Consider the following 25,087-nt stretch of genomic DNA (forward strand, 5'->3'; position numbering starts at 1 on the left):
TTAAAATGAATGAGGTGTTAAACTTAAAAGGAAACTGCTGCAGAAAGTTGCGATTAAATGGAAAAACAATTCAGTTTCCCTTTTGCAAATGAAAGAATATTGAGATGGTAAGTTTGAATAAATGCGGCAGAATATGCATAAACTTTGGAGGCAAGGAGCTTGATGGGCATTTCTCATTTCATGTTTTCATAAAGTAAGAATCTTTGCTTCTTGTGGATGTTATCTGGTTACTCCAACATAATTATACAAATTACTCCCTCTATAGGATGGAAAGAGGATGTTTGGTACCTACTTCCGTGTTGGCTTTTATGGGTCCAGGTTTGGTGACCTGGATGAACAAGAATTTGTTTACAAAGAACCAGCCATTACAAAACTGGCTGAAATCTCTCATCGGCTTGAGGTATGCTAAGATAATGATGGGATAATATTGATCTTCTGTCCACAAAAATGGAAAATTTGAATTCTTTGTTACTAGATTTTCTTCCCTTTTAACAAAAACGTAGTCAATTGACAGTGATTTGTAGACGAGGAACCAGGAGCAGATAAAACTTTAGATCCTATCTGATTAGAGGCAAGAGATAATGAAAGTGAAAATAGTTGGTGTCTGGGAGGAAGTGGCAAAGGAAAGCTGCCACCTTTCCTGAAAGATGTCAGGAAAAGGTTGAACATTGTAGAAGACCAGAGGAGGCGAGGTGATAAAGAAACCTGAAGGCCAATGAGATTGTCACAGTGGGTTGCTACCCAAAGGGGGAAAAACTGAATGTTATCAGCATACGTTCAGGTAGAGTTGGGACAGTGCAGGGAAGAATATAGACTGCAGCAGCTGTTTTTAATTTTTTCTGGGGTTAAAGTAAAACAGCCCAAACTTGTAGGAGAGGAATCAATTAACATAACAGAGGAGGGGGATTTGTTTGGTTGCTTGATTGAATGCATAAGAAACTGGAATCTGGAATTAAAAACAGAAGCGATAATTTTCAGGAGACAAATGTCAGACTACAACATTGATGCATTCTTGAGAGAAGAGCTGAGCATATTCGTGGGGACATCATGGTTTCCTTACCTAGACATAAAGGCAGTAGCAAAGTATGGTTCGACTGCACACATGATAAATGTAGAATTGTGCAAGAACAGATCACAGACCATCAGATTACAGCGAGCGGTGCAGAGAAATCAATTGCTTGCTGGCCAGATATGTCAGTCTAAGGATGATTTACTCATTTGGTTGATTTGGATGCACAAGAGACTGGTACCTGGAACAATATAGGAGAGCACATGGAGGAACACAGGTCAGGCATCGTCTGGAGGGAAATGAAAAGTCTAGATGTAGGGTCCTGACCCGAAACATCTAGTTCATTTCCTTCCGCAATGCTGTCAGACCCGCCGAGTTCTTCCATATGCTCTCCCCTTTGTGTGGTTTTATTATTTGAGTGTGATGCCGCAGCCCCTACTCCCCTCCCCCCCCCCCCCCCCAACGCTGTTGGGGAAAAACAGACCCAACGGGTCTGCACTTGGTCTAGTATATATATATAATTCTGATATATAATTGTATTTGTAAACATAAAGGGACAGATCAGAATGTGTTATCCAATAGCAAATAGTGACATTGCTCATGACTGCAGGGTAACTCATTTTTCTAAGCAGGTTAAATTCATCACATTGAATATTTTTTGTAACATTAGTTCAACAACAGATGCACCTACTCATGTTTGAAAGGCAGTTCCAGTGCCACCTGTCATCATAATAGGTACTGCAATACAGAGCACCATTCTTCACCGACTTGATAGCATTTTCACAAAAGAATCCTGTACGCCATACATCAATAACAAACGTGTTTTCTTTTGATTTAGGCATTTTATGGGGAACGGTTTGGTGAGGATGGTGTGGAAGTTATCAAAGACTCTAATCCAGTGGACAAATGCAAATTGGATCCTAATAGGGTAAGAACATATGAATATGTCTGTACGGTGTAATACAGGCTGCTGAATGGTCCTTCCATAAACTAAGGTTCTGTGCGATTTACCTCTACCACATTGCAGATATTAGGTTTTGTCTATGGAACTGGGGTGCTATAATGCTAAGAACCATATTCTGCATTTTGCTCTATCTGTTGTACTTGAGTTTGACTTGATTTGTATTCGACTATTGTATTTATGCATAGTAGTATCTGAACTGATTGGATAGCATGCAAAACAAAGCTTTTCACTGTACCTCAGTACAATACAACTAAACCTAAATGATAACAAATCTAAATCCTATGTAATTTGAAAAAGAGTTGTAATTTGTGCTCATCAGATGTTCTATAAATTATTTTTACAGGCGTATATTCAGATAACTTACGTGGAACCATATTTTGACGCCTATGAAATGAAGGATAGGATTACTTACTTTGACAAAAATTATAACCTGAGACGTTTCATGTATTGCACGCCATTCACGTTAGATGGACGAGCACACGGTGATCTTCATGAACAGTTCAAACGCAAAACGATCCTGACAGTGTCACATGCGTTCCCTTACATTAAAACCAGGATCAATGTCATACACAAAGAAGAGGTGAGGAAATGATTTCATGATTCGGCATTTACTGTAACAGTTGATGAAGCTCAAAATGAACAGAAAATAGTACGTTCTGGAGCTTCATTTTCAATGAATACAAGAATGGTAATATTTTGTGATCTCTAGTCCATCTTTCATTGTGATGTTATGTAAATAATTTCAACAGTATTCACTTTTTACTATTGTGGAAACCTATATCTAAATTAAAAAAACTGAATTATTTTGGGAAGTGTGGCTATTCTTTTCAGGGTAACGTTTTCTTCGTAGATTGTGCAGTAATTACAGCCAAGAGGGAAAATTGATGACTACAGTTTGAAACAACTTATATATCAACAGTCCTTAATTTTTTCTTGTCCTACTCATTGAAAAAAAATAACAGGCAGGGTTAGCATTGAGAAACGTATAAGAAGGAACTGCAGATGCTGGTTTAAACTGAAGATCGACACAAACAGCTGGAGTAAATCAGAGGGACAGGCAGCATCTCTGGAGAAGAAATGGGTGACGTTTCGGGTCGAGACCCTTCTTCAAACAGTCTCGACCCGAAACATCACCCATTCCTTCTCTCCAGAGATGCTGCCTGGTCCGCTGAGTTACTCCAGCTATTTGTGTCCATCTTAAGAAATGTTACTGGGTTTAATGGAAATGATGTTTAAAAATTAAGCACAATGACTCTTTATCCACAGGTCATTTTAACACCAATCGAAGTGGCAATAGAAGACATGCAGAAAAAAACTCAAGAGCTGGCTTTTGCAACACATCAAGATCCAGCTGATCCTAAAATGCTTCAGATGGTGTTACAGGGCTCAGTGGGAACAACAGTTAATCAAGTATGGCTTCTAATCTACCAGAGGAAAACAAATCCAATACCACATTTAGCATATTATTATATTAACCAGAGTCTAACAGCATAAAAAGCTATGTGACTTAAGTCTACGCTAATATATCGTTATTTCTCAAAGTTCAGACCATGATTCTCTGATGGCCTATGTAATAAATACACAAATTTTCACCTAAGGATAGGCCCTATTCATATGGTGTTTTGTTACGAGTCTGGGTGCTGCATTGTTTCAATTACTTCAGTTCAATGTAAACACATTTCCACTTAGTCAACCCCAGGCTATGTTCCATTTGAGGACTTAGTCTGAGTTTGACAGAAATGTGTCTTCCTTATTTTCCTCAGTACCTTAAACGGTTGGCAGTTTTGTGAAATCACTGCGTAGCTATTTGGGTGATGTAAGAGGCTGGCCGGTTATTTTAAGGGGAAAAGATTATATGCAAGGTGCAAACACTAGAATTAGAAAAGCACATTAAATGGAATTCAAACATTAGGCAGAAAGAAACACAGTGCAGCTTTATGGCTACCATTGTGTTTTTATAATTCATCTAATTTGAACCCGTAATCAAATAGTGTTTCTGAGTATTAGTTTTATTGAATTACTGATGTTACTTTTTGGAAATTGGAACTAATGATAAAGAATGAAGAGGCTGATGATACTGAAAATGTCATTACAAGGTTATCATACCCATTTGGCAACAAATACATTTATTGGTCAAGAAAATGTGTTATTCCTTTTAAATGTGATGGTTGAAAGGTAAAATAAGTTAAAATGATAACATTTGTTCTCATTTTGTTGCTTGGTTAGGAATAACGTATCAGTAATGCTACTTCTGATATTTGTTCTTATATTAATTTAATATCGCTATAGTCAACTAGCGATTTATTGTTCTCACTCGATGCTCAAACATGAACAGTAGGTTCCTGGTATATTGCCTCTATCCTGCATTAAATGTTGTTGATGGTCATGAAAGCTAAATAATTGTTACTGTAACGTTTAATCTTTCTGCATAGGGACCTTTAGAAGTTGCTCAAGTATTTTTGTCTGAAATTCCCAATGATCCTAAGCTATTCCGACACCACAACAAATTACGCTTGTGCTTCAAAGACTTCACCAAAAAGTAAGATTTCTTATATTTTCCATATTGAAGAAATCCATCATTCATGCTAGTGTTTAGATGGAACTGAAATCTCAGCTATCTGGAATTGCTGTTGATCATGTTGAGTGTCAGATTTGCTATGCCACTTTGCTCATACAACTCAGGAAGAAAGCCTTAGGTGGCAGTGTTCCCTTTCATTAGCTGGCCTAACTGTTGCAAGCCATTGTTTATGCTATATTGAGACTTCTTGGATCCCTCTACACTTCTGCAAACTTCTGAATCAGAAATTGTTTTGCTTACGAAAGCTGCGTGACAAAAGTCTATACTAATATGACATTATTTCTCAAGGTTCAGACCAAGATCCTGACGACTCGTGTAATAAATACACTATACAGCTAAGGATAAGGCAACTAAATTATTTAATTATATAAAGTGCATTTAAAGATAAAATACAATCTAATCAACTTAGATGGCACCAAGGCCTTTACCAGATAAACACAATATGTTGTAATAAGCATATACCAGCTCAATTGGCACAATATTCAAAATATGTATTTTAATGTTCTATATATTTGTGTAGATCTTGATGTGCCATTGTGTGTATAATGCAAGTTCATTTCATAATAATTATTATAAGGGCCCTGTACAGTCATCACATCACTTCCATATCTTTTGAATAATCGTCATGTGGGCTGCATTTCTAGACTGAACATTGTACTTCAACTATGCTATTAAATAATTAGTATAAGTTGAAATAACATTACCATGTTTCCCGGTAATGAAGACGCCATTTTTTACCCAAAAATAAGGCACGGAAATTTGACTGTCTTGGAGGCCGAAGGTTAGGTTGTTAGCCAAGAAAAATATCCAGGTCTATCCCTCATTGCTGGCAGCTGGTGGGAAACGGCTGTAAAAGGACAGCGTTCCTTTCACAGCATGTGGGGAGCCTGGCCTGGGTCAGCACGGCCTAGGCCGCACCAAGTAGTAAACTTCGTTGGGTGCGTCTTCATTGCCAGGAAATACAGTATGTTGTCAGCTTGAAACATATTTCCTGTTTAGTAGTTGTGGGGATGTTGATGCTAATTAACTAATTTTTTTTTAAATGAAGATGTGAAGATGCATTGCGGAAGAATAAGAGTTTAATAGGTCCTGATCAGAAAGAATATCAACGCGAGCTCGAACGGAACTATCACCGTCTCAAAGAAGCTCTCCAGCCTTTGATAAACAGGAAAATTCCCCAACTTTATAAACCAGTGCTACCAATCAGTTGCCATAGGTAAGTTATAATTCATATACTCGCCTATGACATTGCTTTGATGTCTGCTTAATATGAATTTGTTCAGATTTTCACACTGCCCAATAAGTCTTCAGGAAACAAAACGGTAAGGATGGTAAATCTGCAATTGCACATTAATTAAAGAGCACTATATTATGTCAGTTGAATTTGATTAGGATTCTGTTAAAAATGGAAGATTTATCCTTATGGGACCTGTTTTGCAAAAGCGCTGTTCAAGGTATCATCGTCCACTACCTCATGAGCTATTAAACCAGAGTCCAAAAAAGATGTAAAATCTCCTAAATTGGTGTTGTAACATTACAAGCTCCCCGGCAATGTACATTTAAAGATCCTGGGTGAAGGCAGGCATTAACTGTGGTATAATATATCAGTGAACAGCTTGTCCAAAAATCTCAGCAATGTTTATCATCTATCATATCCTTGAGGAGTTGGTCTCAATTTTCCACAATGTGCAATTAAAAACACACTAATTGATTCATTCATGTTGTGGTTGCAGGGATTCTTTCAGTCGTCTGAGCCTTCGAAAAATAGACATCTGAAAAGGCGGACTTGACATTTATCCGGTTGCATGTGAAGGAATACAATAAAAAGCTATCCATTTCATCATCGCCCAAGAAACATGGTAATGAAAAGATAATTAAAAATTTAAAAAAATTCATACCTCAATTTTTTTAATACAACCACATGTGGGGATATTTTAGAAACACTACATTTCCTTAAGTGCGAAAGCAAGGATAAATGTCAGCATTGATGGTACTTGTAATTATTTTAATATTCCCACGGTTACATTCAATTGCACAAAGTCGGTATTGTGCTTTTGTTAGTTTTGTCACAAGCATTTGCAGTTGTTCAGATTCACTAACTCATATTATTTATCTACCATTATGTATTAAAAGTTCTTAATGTCAGCTGATGTACTATTTATCAAGTTTGAACAAGATCTTTTGAAGAGTTTTGTGTGATTGGCATTTATTTTTTAAAAAAGGTACGATTAAATATTGTAATTACTAAAGATCTGGTACATTGGTTTGTTTTCCTCTAGCCGGTTCATATTTATATAAGCGTTTGATTACTGAGAGAGCGGATTTAAGACCTAACACGCTTCGCGTAATCTAGATAAGAATATTTTAATTAAAAACACCAATCAAGCATTATATATTCTTTTAACAGTTTTGGATTAATGTAAAAGAAATACATTTACTCCCTTAATATAACACGTATATCACAATATGCTACTCAACCCGAACACAACAAGACTGCACTGATATTAATGCCAAAGTAAAATGATAATAACAGCAATTTCTTGCAACTGTGCATTCCTTTAAAGTGTGAAATATGCATACGAACGAATGTTCCTGCAAGTTTTACAATGATTAGTTTTAGGACTAGTAAATATGAAAAAAATAATAACAACAGGATTGAGGTCTGATTGGAATCACTGCTCGCATTCAAACTGAGATAGTTTGCATGGAATTGTACTCTTAAAAGGAGTTAATGAAAATATTAAAAAGGTTATTTATAACAATGCATATATGATTTTGCCTTTGTTTTTATTAGACGTGGGGGGAAGGAAAGGGTTGAACATAGTTGCTTATGCTACAATATGTTGTATTCAGGGTTAGTTAACTTCAAATCAGAAGCAAATGGTGTTCTGCCAGTGCCCACACCAATTCATTGAAAACAGTCCATTATAGCACAGGCCTGTTACAGCAACATTGAAATCATACAATTCACTAAAATATTCACGTGAAGATAAAATTGCCAATGTTAAAGGAAAAAAAAACACTATACAATATTTGTGGTAATGGCTTTCTTTTTTAATTGTGTTGCTAAATGAACATCTACAAAACACCTTTAGTTTCTATGGCAGTAAAGCTGCTGTGGTTTACTGATACCCACGTAGGTCAGTGATCAGATCTTGTTTAATCTCCACATTATGCTAAACATATCACTTGTGAGAAATGTAAAAAAAAGACCAAAGACATAATATAGACATGAGCATGCAGGCTAATCAACTCAAATAAATGTTATTGAAAGACAGTGCAGTATATGTACAATCTTTAAGTGCATTTACAAATTGGATTTGAATCAATAAGGACAGCTTCTAGAATGCCTTAAAAAACTAGACACCGGTTGTATAATTAAACTCAAATAATTCTGTACAAAGACTTATATTTACATTACTAATATCTATAATACAATGCATAAGAAAATAGAATGTGACAATATTCCAGATTCCTTGCGCATATTGTCAAATGTAGAAATTTCTAAGAAGGTAATCAAAGGCCAGGTCTCTTTTAGGATATGAAGTATCTGAAATCACCATCTTGTGTGGCAAATAAATGATAAATGTTAATGTCTGATATATCTACATCGATGTTTTAACTAAGAGCAAAACATTATACTCTTAAATTATGTGTAGTTTTATTAAGATGTTAGCTCAGCAAAAAGTGCCAAGATTAGATCTAAATAGATTCATTCAGACTTTATATAGGCAGTTTGTTCAGAGTTGATCTTCGCCAACATAGCAAGATCAAGGACCGAATGCTTGGCAGTAAATCACATTTAACTTTAATATCTGGGCTTTGAGTTGAGTAGCATAGCAGGTGCCTCAAGATATCTTAATGTTAGGGGTAAAGGAGGGGGTTGAGATCAAACTCTGGCTTCTACCATCTTCCAATCATCTAAAATAGATGTGATTACATTCTTTAGATTTTTATTATTATGGGCTGCAGGGCAGTTTTATAAATACGGCAAGTGTTTTACACATAGCTGTGGTGATTTTAAATCACTTAAATTTAACCAGCTGAACAAATTAGGATGGAGTACAGTTGTAAATTCAAGACCATCTCCTAAGGAGACAAGGGATGTATAATTTGCACACAACGTGTGAATACAGTATTTATATTAATTTTTATTAACTGGTAATAAATTTAGAGCCTACAATCTTTTCATATTTGGAGGCTTATTTTATCAGGCTGTTTTGATTATATTTGATTGTTCATGAAGCTTCACTGTAAAGTTTAAATAGTCCTCTATATTATAGACAAGCAATTAAAGATTCCCCATGGTGAAATTATTAATAGTAATCTTTAAAGGTGCATTTTTATGCATTTGCCACTTTCTTATAAAACAATAGATATGGAGTTGATGTGCAAGAAGTTGAAGGAGAAAGTGAGCTGAGAAAATCTTGCTCATCTGTAAGCTTTACCTCAGCATCATCGAACAACATCCATTTTCCTTCATACTCCTGCAGACTAGAGCAACTTTGAGGAAATAGATTGTGTGGCGTATTCCCCTCAGTTTTAAATACACTATGCTGACCGGTAAAACTGCTTTGGTTGTTGAGGAAACAATGTTGTTTGTCTTCATAGTTTGCGTTAGATTTGTCACTTTCATTGAATGCAAATCCAGGTTTTTCAAGGTTATTCTTGTTCTTGGAGGCATTTAGATAAAAGCTGGACATGTGTTTTTGTCCACCTAACAGCCCAACACTTTCTGCATTCTTCTTTGTAGTTTTACCAGATGCTGTTTGGAGGTTTCCTTTCAATTTAACCGACACCTCACCATCATCATATTCATGTGAACAAACAGTGTTCTTTGCCTCTTCTTCTCCGAGTGATTCCTGTTTTGCACAGTTTGGCGCAGATTCTTCTTTGTGCATCTCTTGACTGCCAAAATATGGCATTTTTATGTAGGCTGTGTAATGACCACTACTAATACTCACCCCATTATGCATGACTACCGCAAACAGTTCATAATTGTCATTGGCCTCTTTAGTACTCCATTCTTCCAGCGAAAGTGTAAGAGGCGTCAGTAATGGAGTATTCACTTTTGAGAGATTGCCGTACGGTTCCAACCTAAAAATAATAAGACCATAGATAGCAATGATGTAGGCTTGGATTTTGCATTAACAATGAAAGATGAATCAATTGGGATTTGCCTAATTAATTGCAATTTTAGGGTTTCCCAAAATTTAATGGCATATTAAATCTTAAAATGTTATCTGAATTGCACGATCTTCACATGCGCTGCTGAAAATAGGGGATTTGAGAAGCTGGTGAAACATCAATTTCTAAATCATATTTCAATCTTTATGTAGGAATGTTAGAGATATTAGCACATTAAGATGGATACATTCCCAAGGCCGGATGCCAGTACATGGGAGAAGTTGCTTCTTCGTTAACCAGAGAATAGCCAATGTGGTTCCATTATTCAAAAAGGGCATAAGGGATAAGCCAGGAGACTATAAACCAGTGAATATTGTCATCAATAGGGAAATTATTTGAAATCAATTTTAAAGGATAGGATTCATGTTTGCTTAGAATTGCAGAGGCAAATTAGGAGTCAACATGGTTTTTTATGCAGCAAAAATCCTGTTTGACAACGTCTGAGTTTTTATGAGGAAACTAAGAAAATTGATGAGAACAGGGCAGTAAATATTATGAATTTCAGCAAAGCTGATAGGCCAGACTACAATGCTGCCTGTACGAAGTTTGCACATTCTCCTAGTGGGGTTTCTCCAGACGTTCCCGTTTCCTCCCACATTCCAAAGACTTGCAGGTTTGTACATTAATTGGCTTCTGTGAATTGTCCCTCTATAATTACGGGATGATTGTTGGTTGGTGTGGACTCGGGTGGGCCGAAGGTCCTGTTACCACACAGTATCTCTTAAAAAAAATGAAGTTGCTAGCTTCCAGGAGTATTGCTGCTCTAATAATTCTCAACAAGTTTCACACGATCCAGGGCAAAGCAGTCCATTTGTTTGGCACACCAGCAATCAATAATATGCGGACATATCCAAGTTATCATTACTGAGGTCTGCGGTTCCCACCTGCTTTAAAAAGGCCAAAAAGAACAAGGTGATGTGCTTCAATGATTACTGACCAATGGCACTTGCGTCCATGGTGAAGAAGTGTTTTAAGAGGTTTGTTACGGTGCAGAGCAACTTCTACCTTAGCAAGAACCTGGATACACAATTTGCCGACTGCCACAATTGATCAACAGGGGATGCAATCTCACTGACTCTCCACTCTACTCTGGACCAGTTGGACTATATAAACACACATTGTGCTGTTGTTCATCAACAACTCAGCGTTCAACACTATCTCCTCCAAACCTGTTGCCAAGCTCATCTCTGCAACTGAATCCTCAACTTCCTCATTAACAGAACACAACTGGTAAGAATTGGCATCAACAGTTCCTCAATAACCATCAGCTCAAGTTCCTGGATGCGCATATCTCTGAAGATCTGTCCTGGGCTTAGTACATTGATGCAATCATAATGAAAACTCTACTTCCTTAAAAGATTGAGGGGATTTGGTATGTCGACAAATACTCTCTTAAGAGCATTATGGCTTGGTTTGGCAACTCTGGAACGCCCTGGAATGAAAGAGATTTCAATAAATGGTGGATACTGGCTGGCCCATCATGGGTGCTGACATCCTCAACAAAGGTGCGGTCTCAAAAAGGACGTCAGCATCATCAAGGACCCACAGCATCCTGGCCACACTCTCATTTCATTCCTACAATCGGGAAGATGTTATTCGAGTCTGAAAACTGACGGCCTGGTTAAAGAAGAGCTTCTTCCCAACAACCATCAGGCTATTTATTAAACACTACGAACTGACTTGATTGTACCAAAGACTTAGGGATTTGTTTTATACTATATTGGTATTTTTACTTTTACTTATTGAACTTTTTTGTTTGTGTACTATGTTTACAAACTTTACGCTGCTGCAAGAAATAATTTAATTGGTACAAATGACAATTAAATACTCATCTCCACCTCATTCTCTTCAGTAGCAGTACAATGGCTACAGTGCATACCACCTACAAAATGAAAGGACATCTCCCAAACCCCAAATCTCTACCAGCCAGGAGGACAAGGGCAGCAGACACATGGAATGCCATGGAATACCTGCAGTCCAACTTAAGGGATTGGACAGGCTAGATGCAGGAAGATTGTTCCCGATGTTGGGGAAGTCCAGGACAAGGGGTCACAGCTTAAGGATAAGGGGTAAATCCTTTAAAACCGAGATGAGAAAAACTTTTTTCACAGAGAGTGGTGAATCTCTGGAACTCTCTGCCACAGAGGGTAGTTGAGGCCAGTTCATTGGCTATCTTTAAGAGGGAGTTAGATATGGCCCTTGTGGCTAAAGGGATCAGAGGGTATGGAGAGAAGGCAGGTACAGGATACTGAGTTGGATGATCAGCCATGATCATATTGAATGGCGGCGCAGGCTCGAAGGGCCGAATGGCCTACTCCTGCACTTAATTTCTATGTTTCTCCTCCATGTTATTCACCGTCTTGACTTGGAAATATCAAGTCATTTAACGTCTCTGGGTCAAAATCCTGGAACACTTTGCGGGAATACCCTTATCAGAAGAAAGGCAAGGGTACAAGAAGGCAGCTTACCACCAACTTAAAAGGGCAACTAGAATGGACAATAAATGCTGACCTCGTCCGCAGTGCCCAGATCCAGAAAGAAATGAATAAAAACACTGTGGACGACGAAGCACTTTTTCAATTGTTAATTTTCTTTAAAAAAAAATCTATACAGGTATGTGGAGTTTCTCTCCCCCTAGTTTTCACTATTAAAAAGTCTAATGGTAAAATATCATACAAGGAGCAAAACAAAGCAGATGGGGGGGAAAAATAAATCTCAAATCACAGTGATTTTCATACTTACTCTGAGTTACATGCTGCAAAGCACTTTAAATGGATAGTCACAACTTCTGGCATCTTGTCAAACAACAAGCTGCGTTCAGCTTCTGTGTAATGACGACAGTTTTCACAAAAATACTTGTCTTCACCAACTATTCTTTCCACTGAAGCAAACTGCGATATTGCCCACTTCAATGTTTTTATCTCCATCTTTGGTTCGGGTGAGACTGGAAGAAAATTAATCACAAAAGTTATTCAATTTTTTTCTTGTAATTTCGTGCCTTAAAGCAATTTGTTAAGAAATGCAGTACTCCCAATACAATCCCAGTACTGAACCATGGGGATCACCGCTGCACACTTTGCAGACCATATACTTGCATCACAATGGCTGCCTGCTCATTAGCCAAGTGTTTAAAATTCACTTTACAGCCTCTTTTATTCCATGGGTTTCAACCTTGATGACAAGACCATTCCATGACAGTATCAAATAATGGTTGCAAATTTATTGACAATAAAACTCCAATTATTAGACTTAAGAAATATGAATGGTTCAGCTTCTGACTCACCAGGTGATGTTTGCTGTGTTCTCTTTCAAGTCACCTGAATACTGTATTGGATGTTTTTTCTATAACTGCCCCAATAATTGGAAATCGGTCTGGCTGGCGCCAAAGTCAGATATCAGAGTTCTACTGTATTCCACCATATCTTTGACTCTTTCTGTTACTCCATCCAAATACTTTCAAATTAGTTGGACTAAATTTATCTTTAAACAAATTGATGCAGACATTCTCTAATCAATCTACGCTTTTCCAAGCGATTGTTAATTCTGTCCATGATCATTGCTTAGAATAATTCCCCGCCACCAGCATTCAATTGTCTGGTCTGTAGTTACTGGGTTTATTCAGAACTGAATAGTGTATTCAAATGTAGTCCGACCACATCTGGTGTTTGAGAAGAGGTAATTTCATGGATATATCATTCTCCTCCCAATTTTTTAAGCTTTCCCCAACCTACCCAAATGCAAAAGTAACACAAAAGCACAACAAAAAAGACAGAAATATCCAGCAGGGCAATCAATATTTTTTTCCTGATAAGTTGAGTATTTCCAGCATTTAAAAAAAAATTCAGATTTCTTGCTTTTGCGGTAGTTTGCTTTTACAGCAATAAAATAATGTTCCACTATACTAAACATTATGCACTGCATTTACTAAATGCAAATGGAGTAATTAAATAACTTACTCTCAGAGCTCTTCTCCTTGGCGTCATTCTCTTGAACGGGTACACTGATGTCTTGGAAATTCTCTCTTCGTTCAGAGTAACATTCACACTCCAAGCATCGTGTCCTTAGAACTAACTGCCCTTGGAACATTGCATCCATCAGTTCAAAGCCAGACAATTCTAAACAAAAAAGAACTGTTAATACCATGTGTTATATTTTTAAAAAATCCTGTGATCTAAGGAGCGAAGAGTGTTGACATTTTTGCAAGTGTCCTTGAAGTTACAAAGCTAAATGTCTTGCCCACTTGTCTCTTTTATGCTTTGGAACAGAAATCAACAAACCAAACCTTTGCTGAGACATTATAAGGGTAATGAATGGTAGGAACTATTGATAAATATTGTACTACTGTGCAGATATTTATATTCTATTCACTAATTACCACATATAAATCTCATCATAACATACTGTAACTTAACAATTAGGCTACTCCCTTCTGTATGTCATATAAATCACAACAATTGAACGAAAAACTGCAGAAATAAGGCTCATATGTAGCTTTGAATTATTTTTTATGATCTGGAAACACAGAAGCATTACATTTCAAATTTCTCACATTCTGCTGACACAATTAGACACTCCCCAATGAATGAGATTTTTTTGTTCCTTGATAGTTACATTGCCATTGTACAAATGGTGAAAAGTGATTGAATTGTACAGTTAAGTGTTATTATCTGCAGTGTGAAATGCAGTTGTTCAAATAAGGGAGTAAGTACGTTAAAATAGAGACTTTCGAAAGTACACAATAAGCAACATACAGTGCCCTCCATGTTTGGGACAAAGACCCATCATTTATTTATTTGCCCCTGTACTCCACAATTTGTGATTTGTAATAGGAAAAAAAAAATCACATATGGTTAAAGTGCACATTGTCAGATTTTATTAAAGGGTATTTTTTATACATTTTGGTTTCACCATGTAGAAATTACAGCTGTGTTTATACATTGTCCCCACTCATTTCAGCGCACCATAATGTTTGGGACACCTGGCTTCACAGGTGTTTGTAATTGCTCAGGTGTGTTTAATTGCCTCCTTAATGCATGTATAAAGAGAGCTCTCAGCACCTAGTCTTTCCTCCAAACTTTCCAACACCTTTGAAAACTTTTATTGCTATTTATCAACATGAGGACCAAAGTTGTGCCAATGAAAGTCAAAGAAACCATAATGCGACTAGGACACAAGAATAAAACTTAGATATATCAGCCAAACATTAGGCTTACCAAAATCAACTGTTTGGAATATCATTAAGATGAAAAAGAACACTGGTGAGCTTACTAATCGCAAAGGGACTGGCAGGCCAAGGAAGACGTCCACAGCTGATGACAGAAGAATTCGCCCTATAATAAAGAAAAATCTCCAAGCACCTGTCCGACAGATCAGAAACACTCTTCAGGAGTCAGGTGTGGATTTGTCAATGACCACTGTCCGCAGAAGACTTTATGAACAGAAATACAGAGGCTACACTGCAAGATGCAAACCACTGGTTAGCCGCAAAAATTTGATGGCTAGGTTAGTTTGACAAGAAGTACTTAAAAGAGCAAGAGCAAGAGAAGTACTAAAAAGAACAACATTTTCGACCCAAAACGTTGTCTATTTCCTTCGCTCCATAGATGCTGCCTCACCTGCTGTGTTTCTCCAGCATTTTTGTCTACCTTAAAAGAGCAACCACAGTTCTGGAAAAAGGTATGTGGATAGATGAGACAAAGATTAACTTTTATCAGAGGGATAGCAAAAGCAAAGCAAAGAGGAGAGAAGGAACTACCCAAGATCCAAAGCATACCACCTCATCAGTGAAACACGGTGGTGGGGATGTCAAGGCCTGGGCATGTATGGCTGCTGAAGGTACTGGCTCACTTATCATCATTGATGATACAACTGCTGATGGTACTAGCATAATGAATTCTGAAGTGTATACACATCCTATCTGGTAAAGTTCAAACAAATGCCCCAAAACTCATTGGCCGGCGGTTCATTCTACAGCAAGACAATGATCCCAAACATACTGCTAAGGCAACAAAGGAATTTTTCAAAGCTAAAAAATGGTCAATTCTTGAGTGGCCATGTCAATCACCCGATCTGAACCCAATTGAGCATGCCTTTTATATGCTGAAGAGGAAACTGAAGGGGATTAGCCCCCAAAACAAGCATAAGCTAAAGATGGCTGCAATACAGGCCTGGCAGAGCATCACCAGAGAAGACACCCAGCCACTGATGATGTCCATGAATCACAGACTTCAAGCAGTCATGGCATGCAAAGGATATGCAACAAAATACTAAACATGACTACTTTCATTTACATGACTGCTGTGACCCAAACATTATGGTGCCCTGAAGTGAGGGTACTATGTATAAACACTGTTGTTATTTCTACGTGGTGAAACCAAAATGTATGCAAATGGCCTTGATTAAAATCTGACAATGTGCACTTTAACCACATGTGATTTTTTTTCTATTCGGGCATGATATTAACCATATAACATATAACCATATAACAATTACAGCACGGAAACAGGCCATCTCGGCCCTACAAGTCCGTGCCGAACAACATGTTTTCCCTTAGTCCCACCTGCCTGCACTCATACAGGAGCTGCTCTGGGTTTCGTAAAGGATTTCACCGAATCATGGCTGCACAAGGAGCTGTCTACTAATTTGACAAAAGCCATTGTTCAGTTAATCAGCACTGTAAACACAAGTACAGCCTCAATAGAAAATGTCAAAAGCATGGCAGAAACTGTAACCAATCTGTTACATAAGCATCAATAGTTGATGCTGTGCTCGCTAAATACTGAGTTACATGTTGACTCTGCTTAGAATTAGTCTGAAACCCATTGAGCAGCTCACTCATCATGTAAAAGCAATAAACCCCTTACTGTTTCTTTTATAGCAACTGGTTCTGAAAATAAGATCAAATAGAGATGCTTGATCACAGGCAATGTGATCCTGTTTAAATCCAATCTAAGCTGCAGACTGCTGGTCAGTGTGGTCATGAGAATTCTGTTAGTGTTGGTTGTAGTGGCAGATCTATCAACTTTCATACAGTTTGGAGAAGTTATCTCTTGATCGAGCATAAAATTGCCATATGCTAATTTTGTCAATGACTTCCATTCACTTGTCCTGAGCAATTTGCACAAGACCCTTTGGATTGGTATAGTCTGTTGAAGAATACTCTTCACGTTTGGTTTTATACATTCAATCCTACTCCCTCATTCTCCCATACAAGATATATTTTGGGAGTCTGTGTTTATTGTTGATTCCGACTTGCATAAAATCTGACTTGCACAAAGGTTTATGGAACATAACCCTTAAGTAAGTCGCACCAGTACCTTTACTTCTTTAGAAGGCTTAAGAAGTTCAGCATTTCACCAACTTCTAAAGGCGCTATAGATAGCATTTTATCGGGATGCATCACAGCATGGTTTGTGAACAGCTCCATCCAAGACCGCAATAAATTGAATGAATACTTTATTGTCACATGTGACAAGTGAAATTCTTTGTTTGCATACCCAAGGTATGCAAAGGTCGCCAACACAAGGGCGCTGACTAAGTTACGAAGCATACACAGTATCCACGGCAGGTCCCCCTTTGTTCTCCCCTTCCCAACGGTCCCCACATTGTACTTTCCTCTCCCTCATGGCGACCCCCCACGTCGCATTCTCCTTTGTTCCTTCCCTCGGCAGCGGCATCCTCACTCCCCATGGTCCGCCCACGTCCGTCGGTCGACCGCCACACAGACCTCTCACTATCACTGCCGGGTCATCCCCATACGTCATCCCCATACGCGCCGACGCTTGTTTCTCGACTCGCAGTGCGCAGGCTCTGCCGACTCAGACTCCATAAATCAAGTGCTCCATAAACCGCAGGCTTTGACCTAGGCCATGGGCTCCGCCGATTTGCAGATTGTGGACGCAACCCAGGCCATCGCGCAAACCAACCTCCCTTCCATTGACTCCATCTACACTTCACGCTGCCTCAGCAAGGCCGCCAGCATATTCAAGGACGAGTCTCACCCTGACACCCTCTTCTCCTCTCTCCCATCAGGCAAGAGGTACAGAAGTGCAAAAACACATACCACCAGATTCATGGACAATTTCATTTCTCGTTTTTCTGTCATGACTTTCAACAACTTGATTGCATCTCTTTGCTTTTCTTTTCTTCCAGATCTTATTTGCCTTTACATCTTGCTGGAATTATATCATACCAAGATCAGAAAAAAGTCTACAACTGGCATTGTGAGATGCCAATTGAGATAATGAGTGAATCCTGATATTCTGCATCCTCCCTTTGCTAAAAAAACTCAATGGATCTTATAGATTTACTAACCTGTTTTACTTCTGCACATGTCTTCAATTTCACACAAGTCTTGATTTTTCTTATTGGCAATTTCTTTAACACACTGGGTTGCACAGCTTGGGGAAGAACAGTTGCAATCTGTCGAACAGTCCCCATTTACATTTTTGCTAACATTTGGCTGATGTCCATTTGCATCTACATTACGTGAATCTTTCGTGCTTACATTTGATCCTGATTTTCCAAGACTACAGAATTTTGAAAGTATACTTGGCTGGTTCAATGTAGGTTTTAGCCATCTTAACCCAAGTCGTTTTTTTTTCTCAGCAACTATGCAAGCAGTGCCATTTACAGATACACGCTTAACATCAGTGTCAGGTTCTTGCACAATATCGTCACCTGAAGGTTTCCTCTTCGCTCGTGTTTGTCGTTTCCCTTCTATGTTTTTTGGATCCTTTGGCAACTTGGCTCTTTTCATGGCATTGCCTGTTTGTGTGTCACTTTTTCTTTTTCCGTTTTTCTTGAGTATATCCTCTTTCTTCAGATCAGGCATTTCATGGTTGTCTTGTACAACAATATTTTTGTTATTGGAGATTTCAATGGACTTGTTCGTTTTATTCTCCATACTTGTTTCAGGATCGATATTTTCTTCAGTAGATGTGCGACTCTTTAATAACTGGCAAGCTTCTAGGATATATCCTAAAATGCACTGCAAAACTTCCTGTGCATCATGCTGGAGATATCCATCATACATTGGATTCAGCTCCCTAAAACACGTGGAAAGTATATATCATTATTTTGGACTGTGCATTAGTTTATTCTAATGTCAATTCATTCTTTACACTGAACTTGGATATATTGGTAACACATTGCAATTGTAATCATATAAGGAAGATAGACAAAATGCTGGAGTAACTCAGCAGGGCAGGCAGCATTTCTGGAAAGGAATGGGTGAATTTTCAAGTCGAGACCCTTCTTCAAATGGAGTCAGGGGAGAGGAAGTCTAGTGATATGGAAGGGTACAGAGAGAAGGTAAGGTGTGAAAAATACAAATCAAAGCAGACTATTATCAAGGAAATGTGTTCATTCAAGAAGAATGGTTCATTGTTGGCTATAGGGAAGGAGATAACAAGGCATAAAATTAATTAGGACCGTAAAACTAGTTGGAGAACTAGGGTGGGGGAGGGACGGAGAGAAAGGGAAAGCAAGGATTACTTGAAGGTAGAGAAATCAATATTCATATTGCTGGGTTGCAAGCTGCCCGAGTGAAATAGGAGACGCTGTTCCCCCAATTTGCATTTGGGCTCATTGACATTGGAGGAGGCCCAGTACAGAAAGGTCAACATGGGAATGAGAGGGGGAGATAAAGTGTTTAGCGACCGGGAAATCACGTAGGCCCAGGCGGACTGAGCGGAGGTGTTCAGCGAAACAATCGCCGAGTCTGCGTTTGGTCTCGCCAATATATAGGAGTCCACACCTGGAACAACAGATACAGTAGATGGGGTCGGAAGTGGCGTAAATTAACCTCTGCCCCCCCCCCCGAAAGGTCTGTCGGGGTCTTTAGACAGAGTCGAGGGAGGAGGTATTGGGACGGGTGTTGCATCTCTGGGGAAGGGGTGGTTTGGGTGGGAAGGGATGTGTTAATCAGGAAGTAGTGGAGGGAACGGTCTCTGCGAAACGCAGTGGAGATGGGAAGATGCAATTAGTGTTGGGATCCCGCTGGACGTGGCAAAAATGGTGGGAGGATTATGAACTGTATGCGACAGTTGATGGGGTGTAAGGTGGGAACCCCCGATCCCTAAAGAATGAGGACATCTCGGATGTCCAATTATGGTGCACTGCGTGCGTCTTGGGTAGATGCAGCGTCGATGGAGGAATTTAGAGTAGGGTATAGACTCTTGACTGGAGGCAGAGCGAGATGTCCAGATAGTTACAAGAAGAGGTTGGACAAACTTAGATTGTTTTTTCTGCAGCATTGTGGAGGCTGAAGGGAGTCTTTCAAATATTGTACCTTCCTCAACCACTAATTTCTCCATTAGCTCATTATCATCGTTCGTGTGAAGAAATTGCACAACCTTTCCCCTCTCACCTTTTATCTATGCCCTCCAGTTTTTGATGACCCTATCCTGGAAAAAGATTGTGTGCATTCACCACATCTAGGCACCCCCCTCCAAGGCCAGCCTCAATCTCCTACACACCAAGGAATAGAATCCTAGCCGGTCTATAACTCAGGCACCTTTGAGCGTATAACTCAAGCACCTCTAGAAAATCTCCTTTGCACTCTTTCCAGCTTAATTTCATCTTTCCTATAGTAGAGTAACCAAAACTGCATACAATACTATAAATGCAGCCTCACTAATGTACAACTGCAACTTGTGTCCCAACTTCTGTACTCAGCACCCCGAATGAAGACACCTCCTTCACAACCTTATCTGCCTGTGAAGCCATTGTTAGGAAGCTAATGTACTTGTACTCTTCTGCTGAATAGTAATTTCTGTTTCTGCAACATTTATCCGACATAAGTGACCATGATGAATCCAAGTTCAATTACAGTGAGACAAGGAATGATTCAATTAGTATCAGGAGCTGTACAAACAGTGCAAAAATTACTTGGATGTTTTCAGACTGCAAAATGACAATCTTAGTTTCGTATTTATTTCTGATATTGAGTAACCTGCAGTGCAATTCAAACAGAGACTAATGGAAAAGGGCAACCTATGAATGCTTAGGCTCACGAAGGATGGATACTTTTAAATTACTAAATGTCTGAAGTATGCAAATGGAGTTACATTGTGATTTTCTTGACATCGCCTTTACGATAAGTGACGTGCAGTAAGAATAGGAAAAGCAAGATACATCTAAACATTCCAATGTACAGAAATGCAAGACATTAGAGCAGAGGTCGGCAGCTTACGGCCCACTAATGCGGCCCATAAGCCGAAATCATCCGGCCCGCAGGCGTATCTTTTTCCCCGTAATCATCAGGCCCTCAGACTTCCGTCACCTGGAAGGTGATTTTCGGACCGAGGGTCGGGTGAAACACTGTGAAAGACACATTCAATCCTGCTGCCCATCGCCCTGCGCGAGGTCGGGCTCCTCCTCTCGGGCCCGAGGCTGCAGCGCCCAGGCGCGGTGACTCAAGGAAACCTGCGCTGGCGGCCGCAATGGCGGAGCTGCAGAACGCGGCCAAGCTCTGGCTGTACTGCATTCTGCGGAAAGCTGCCGCACTGCTGCGCACCTTCTGTGTCTAGGCTTCACTGTCGGGATCGGGGTTGTCAATAGGCCGGGGACAAGTGAGTATGAGTATTTGAGCCACCATCTTCAGGACAGAGCCAAAGCAATGGGTTCCCGCTGGACGTGGTCAGTATTCAGTCAGGGTTCAATATTGATGTGGATAGAGAACTGGATGGCAAACAGGAAGCAAAGAGTAGGAGTAAACGGGTCCTTTTCACAATGGCAGGCAGTGACTAGTGGGGTACCGCAAGGCTCAGTGCTGGGACCCCAGCTATTTACAATATATATTAATGATCTGGATGAGGGAATTGAAGGCAATATCTCCAAGTTTGCGGATGACACTAAGCTGGGGGGCAGTGTTAGCTGTGAGGAGGATGCTAGGAGACTGCAAGGTGACTTGGATAGGCTGGGTGAGTGGGCAAAGGGTTAGCAGATGCAGTATAATGTGGATGAATGTGAGGTTATCCATTTTGGTGGCAAAAAAACGGGAAAGCAGACTATTATCTAAATGGTGGCCGATTGGGAAAGGGGGAGATGCAGCGAGACCTGGGTGTCATGGTACACCAGTCATTGAAGGTAGGCATGCAGGTGCAGCAGGCAGTAAAGAAAGCGAATGGTATGTTAGCTTTCATTGCAAAAGGATTTGAGTATAGGAGCAGGGAGGTTCTACTGCAGTTGTACAGGGTCTTGGTGAGACCACACCTGGAGTATTGCGTACAGTTTTGGTCTCCAAATCTGAGGAAGGACATTATTGCCATAGAGGGAGTGCAGAGACGGTTCACCAGACTGATTCCTGGGATGTCAGGACTGTCTTATGAAGAAAGACTGGATAGACTTGGTTTATACTCTCTAGAATTTAGGAGATTGAGAGGGGATCTTATAGAAACTTACAAAATTCTTAAGGGGTTGGACAGGCTAGATGCAGGAAGATTGTTCCCGATGTTAGGGAAGTCCAGGACAAGGGGTCACAGCTTAAGGATAAGGGGGGAATCCTTTAAAACTGAGATGAGAAGAACTTTTTTTCACACAGAGAGTGGTGAATCTCTGGAACTCTCTGCCACAGAGGGTAGTTGAGGCCAGCCTTCATTGGCTATATTTAAGAGGGAGTTAGATGTGGCCCTTGTGGCTAAGGGGATCAGGGGGTATGGAGAGAAGGCAGGTACGGGATACTGAGTTGGATGATCAGCCATGATCATATTGAATGGCGGTGCAGGCTCGAAGGGCCGAATGGCCTACTCCTGCACCTAATTTCTATGTTTCTATGTCCGTAGGTGCGTCATGTTCATGAATGCCGTAACTAGGTGCCATCCGGGTGGTGTCCTCGAAAAGGCGGGATCTATGTGAACACGATTTGATGCCTGCCATCCGATGCGGGATCCATGTGTACACGTGATAGGTGTGGCCCACCATCCGCTCAGTCATGAGTCCTGGCCCCTCTGCAGAACAAGGTTGCCAACCCCTGCTTAAGAGAGTGCCCAACATGGGCACAGACTTCCTCAACATCATAAGCATCTGCATTCAGGCACTGCCTCATGAAAACTCATTTTTCATCATGGAACTTTGGAAGCCGGTCCATGCCCTCTTCTCACGATCACTGGAAAGGAAGTACAAAAATCTGAAGTCCCGCACCACCAGGTCACAACCATTATGTTATTGACCCAGCCTGCACAACCTTAATTCTACCTCAGCAAAGGAATGCCTCTTGTACTCTACAAGACTCGTTTTCCACATGTTTAGCACTACTGTCTTTTTTTTTTGCAGACATTTCTCTCCCCACTGTCTTGTAGAATTTGGATAATTTATCCATAATTTACATATTTATGTGTTGCCTGAATCTATCTGCCAATGATACTGCTGCAAGCAAGATTTTCATGGTATCTGTAAGTATATATGACAAATGCTTAGTTCAAAATTTCTACCTGGGCATGTATAAATATTCATATTTCTGATCTTTTTACACAATTCTGGTATTAAAAATAATTAATGAAAGGTGAAGTACTCAGTGGTTGAGAAAGGGCATTCTAACTTCTGCAATTCCCCTTCCACATATTATTAACAATTTGCTGCTGCATTTATTGTTACATTACCTCAATGTGCCCATCAATCTCTTAGGCTGAATAGCCAGTTCCCCTTCTGTGTAATTCTCGGTATTCAGAAGATAGCTGGACCGTATCTGTTCCATAGATATAATCAAGCTATGCAAGTTGCAGATCAGCTCTAGACAAATTGGCAACTGTTCTCGGCCATTTGTTACGTCCTGCAGCACAGAAGCATTCACAGATCAGTCGTGTACATTTTACATAAATTTAGTTAGCTTCAAATGTAAATTTAGAACTGTCAGGACATACTTGATTAAGATTAACTACTGTTGTTCTCGTGTTAATATAACATGCATATGTTCGTGTTACTTTGAAAAGTAAAAAGCCGTCATACTTTTTATCATCGCAGTTTTACGCTTGTTTACTGACTTTTGAGATTTACTTTGCTGGAATCCTCTATTTGGTTTCTCCAAGTTGGTGCTGGTTTAAGATACCACCTCGTACCAACTTACAGGTTTGAGAAGAACTCAAACCAAGTCTTTTTTTAGCGTTGCCAGTGGACAACATGATTATACCAACACAAATGAAGAAAGCTATTTTAGATACAGACCTAGCAGTAAATTATAATGCCCCTATAAATGCATAACATTTTCCACAGATAACATGCAGGTGTTTTTTCCCCACTCTAAATTACCTGGTCTGTTTTGGAGTCCTCATCCCTCTTCAGTATCTCCTGTTTCTTGGTGATTATGTCATACATAAATTCCATCCTACTTTTAAATCCAGGGCAATAATACAACACCTAGATATTTATTAAGCAAATTAAACAATTTAAACAAATCTAAACAAACGAAGATATTAGTCTGAATTTACAAATGGACATTTATCAGCATAAAATCACTCATTATGAACTGTTAAATGGAATCACACTTTATTATGGCACAACAGATATTTTGTTTGTCAGCCTTTTATCATCAGCCAGCTTGTCCATTTGTGGCAAAAATGCTCTTTTAATCAACAAATGATTTATTATTAAATATTTTATCAACTGTTTCAATAAGGAAAGATCTGCATTAGGTTCTCAAAACATCCCCAATTGCTTTACAGACAGTGAAATGGAATAACTGTTATACAAGGACAAGGCAGCCAATATGAACATAAACCAAAAAAATGGTTAGATAACCACTTTTTTTATTACGAGAACATTCCTGATAACTATCCTACTTTTCTTCAAAGTTTCCTGGGATATTTCACATCCTCCCAGGAGGAAAGTACTATCATTTGAACCAAAGCTGACCAGCAAAGGATCTATGGCAAATTCTAACCTTGGTTTAAGCTTACTTTCAAAATTGATACCCACCCACCATGCCCTCCCCGAGTTTAATTTCTTTCGGAATAATTTTACAAATGTGGCCTTTCATTTTCTCACTGACTAATTGAGAAATGATACTGCTTACTGGGTTTGGATTTTTTTTTGTCACACATGCGGTCAAGGGAATACTCAAAATGGAAGCATTATTATGAAACATGTGAAGCTGGTTTGAGTGGGGTGCAAATTGACTGGTTGGGCTGAATAGCCATTTCTGTTTCTGCAACATTTATCTATAACCAATGGAACTGATTAAATTAGATATTTTCCTCTGCTCGTTACATTTGTGTCCCACAGCACCTCAGAACACCAAATTGCTTGAAAAGCAGCAACTTACGAGAGGAAATGTGCATTTAGTCCAGGCACTGCCTACCCTGACTATAATTATAAAATGGTAATTACTAAATATAAATAGTAAAGGCATGGG

General features: G+C 39.3%; 2 protein-coding genes across 3 annotated transcripts in view; one reads left to right on the forward strand and one right to left on the reverse strand.

Moving 5' to 3' along the window:
- dock7 (dedicator of cytokinesis 7) overlaps positions 1-7,170 on the forward strand; it is a 134,540-nt gene extending 127,370 nt beyond the window's left edge. Inside the window, 7 exon segments of the mRNA XM_055642095.1 lie at positions 275-400; positions 1,848-1,937; positions 2,317-2,553; positions 3,240-3,383; positions 4,406-4,512; positions 5,600-5,767; positions 6,285-7,170. Of these exon segments, the coding sequence (XP_055498070.1) occupies positions 275-400; positions 1,848-1,937; positions 2,317-2,553; positions 3,240-3,383; positions 4,406-4,512; positions 5,600-5,767; positions 6,285-6,327 (915 nt within the window). The 3' untranslated portion in view covers positions 6,328-7,170.
- Positions 7,171-7,583: 413 nt separating this feature from the next.
- Positions 7,584-25,087, reverse strand: part of usp1 (ubiquitin specific peptidase 1) — a 28,604-nt gene continuing 11,100 nt past the window's right edge. For both annotated transcript variants that reach the window (XM_055642096.1, XM_055642097.1), the window contains exons 5-10: positions 23,986-24,093; positions 23,340-23,509; positions 18,052-18,785; positions 13,695-13,853; positions 12,481-12,682; positions 7,584-9,648 (exon numbers count right to left, since the gene is read on the reverse strand). In XM_055642096.1, coding sequence (XP_055498071.1) covers positions 8,895-9,648; positions 12,481-12,682; positions 13,695-13,853; positions 18,052-18,785; positions 23,340-23,509; positions 23,986-24,093 — 2,127 coding nt within the window. In that variant the 3' untranslated portion in view covers positions 7,584-8,894. The remainder of the gene's footprint in view (positions 9,649-12,480; positions 12,683-13,694; positions 13,854-18,051; positions 18,786-23,339; positions 23,510-23,985; positions 24,094-25,087) is intronic.

The sequence above is a fragment of the Leucoraja erinacea genome, chromosome 10 (genome assembly GCF_028641065.1).
Source record: "Leucoraja erinacea ecotype New England chromosome 10, Leri_hhj_1, whole genome shotgun sequence".
Lineage (NCBI taxonomy): Eukaryota > Metazoa > Chordata > Chondrichthyes > Rajiformes > Rajidae > Leucoraja > Leucoraja erinaceus.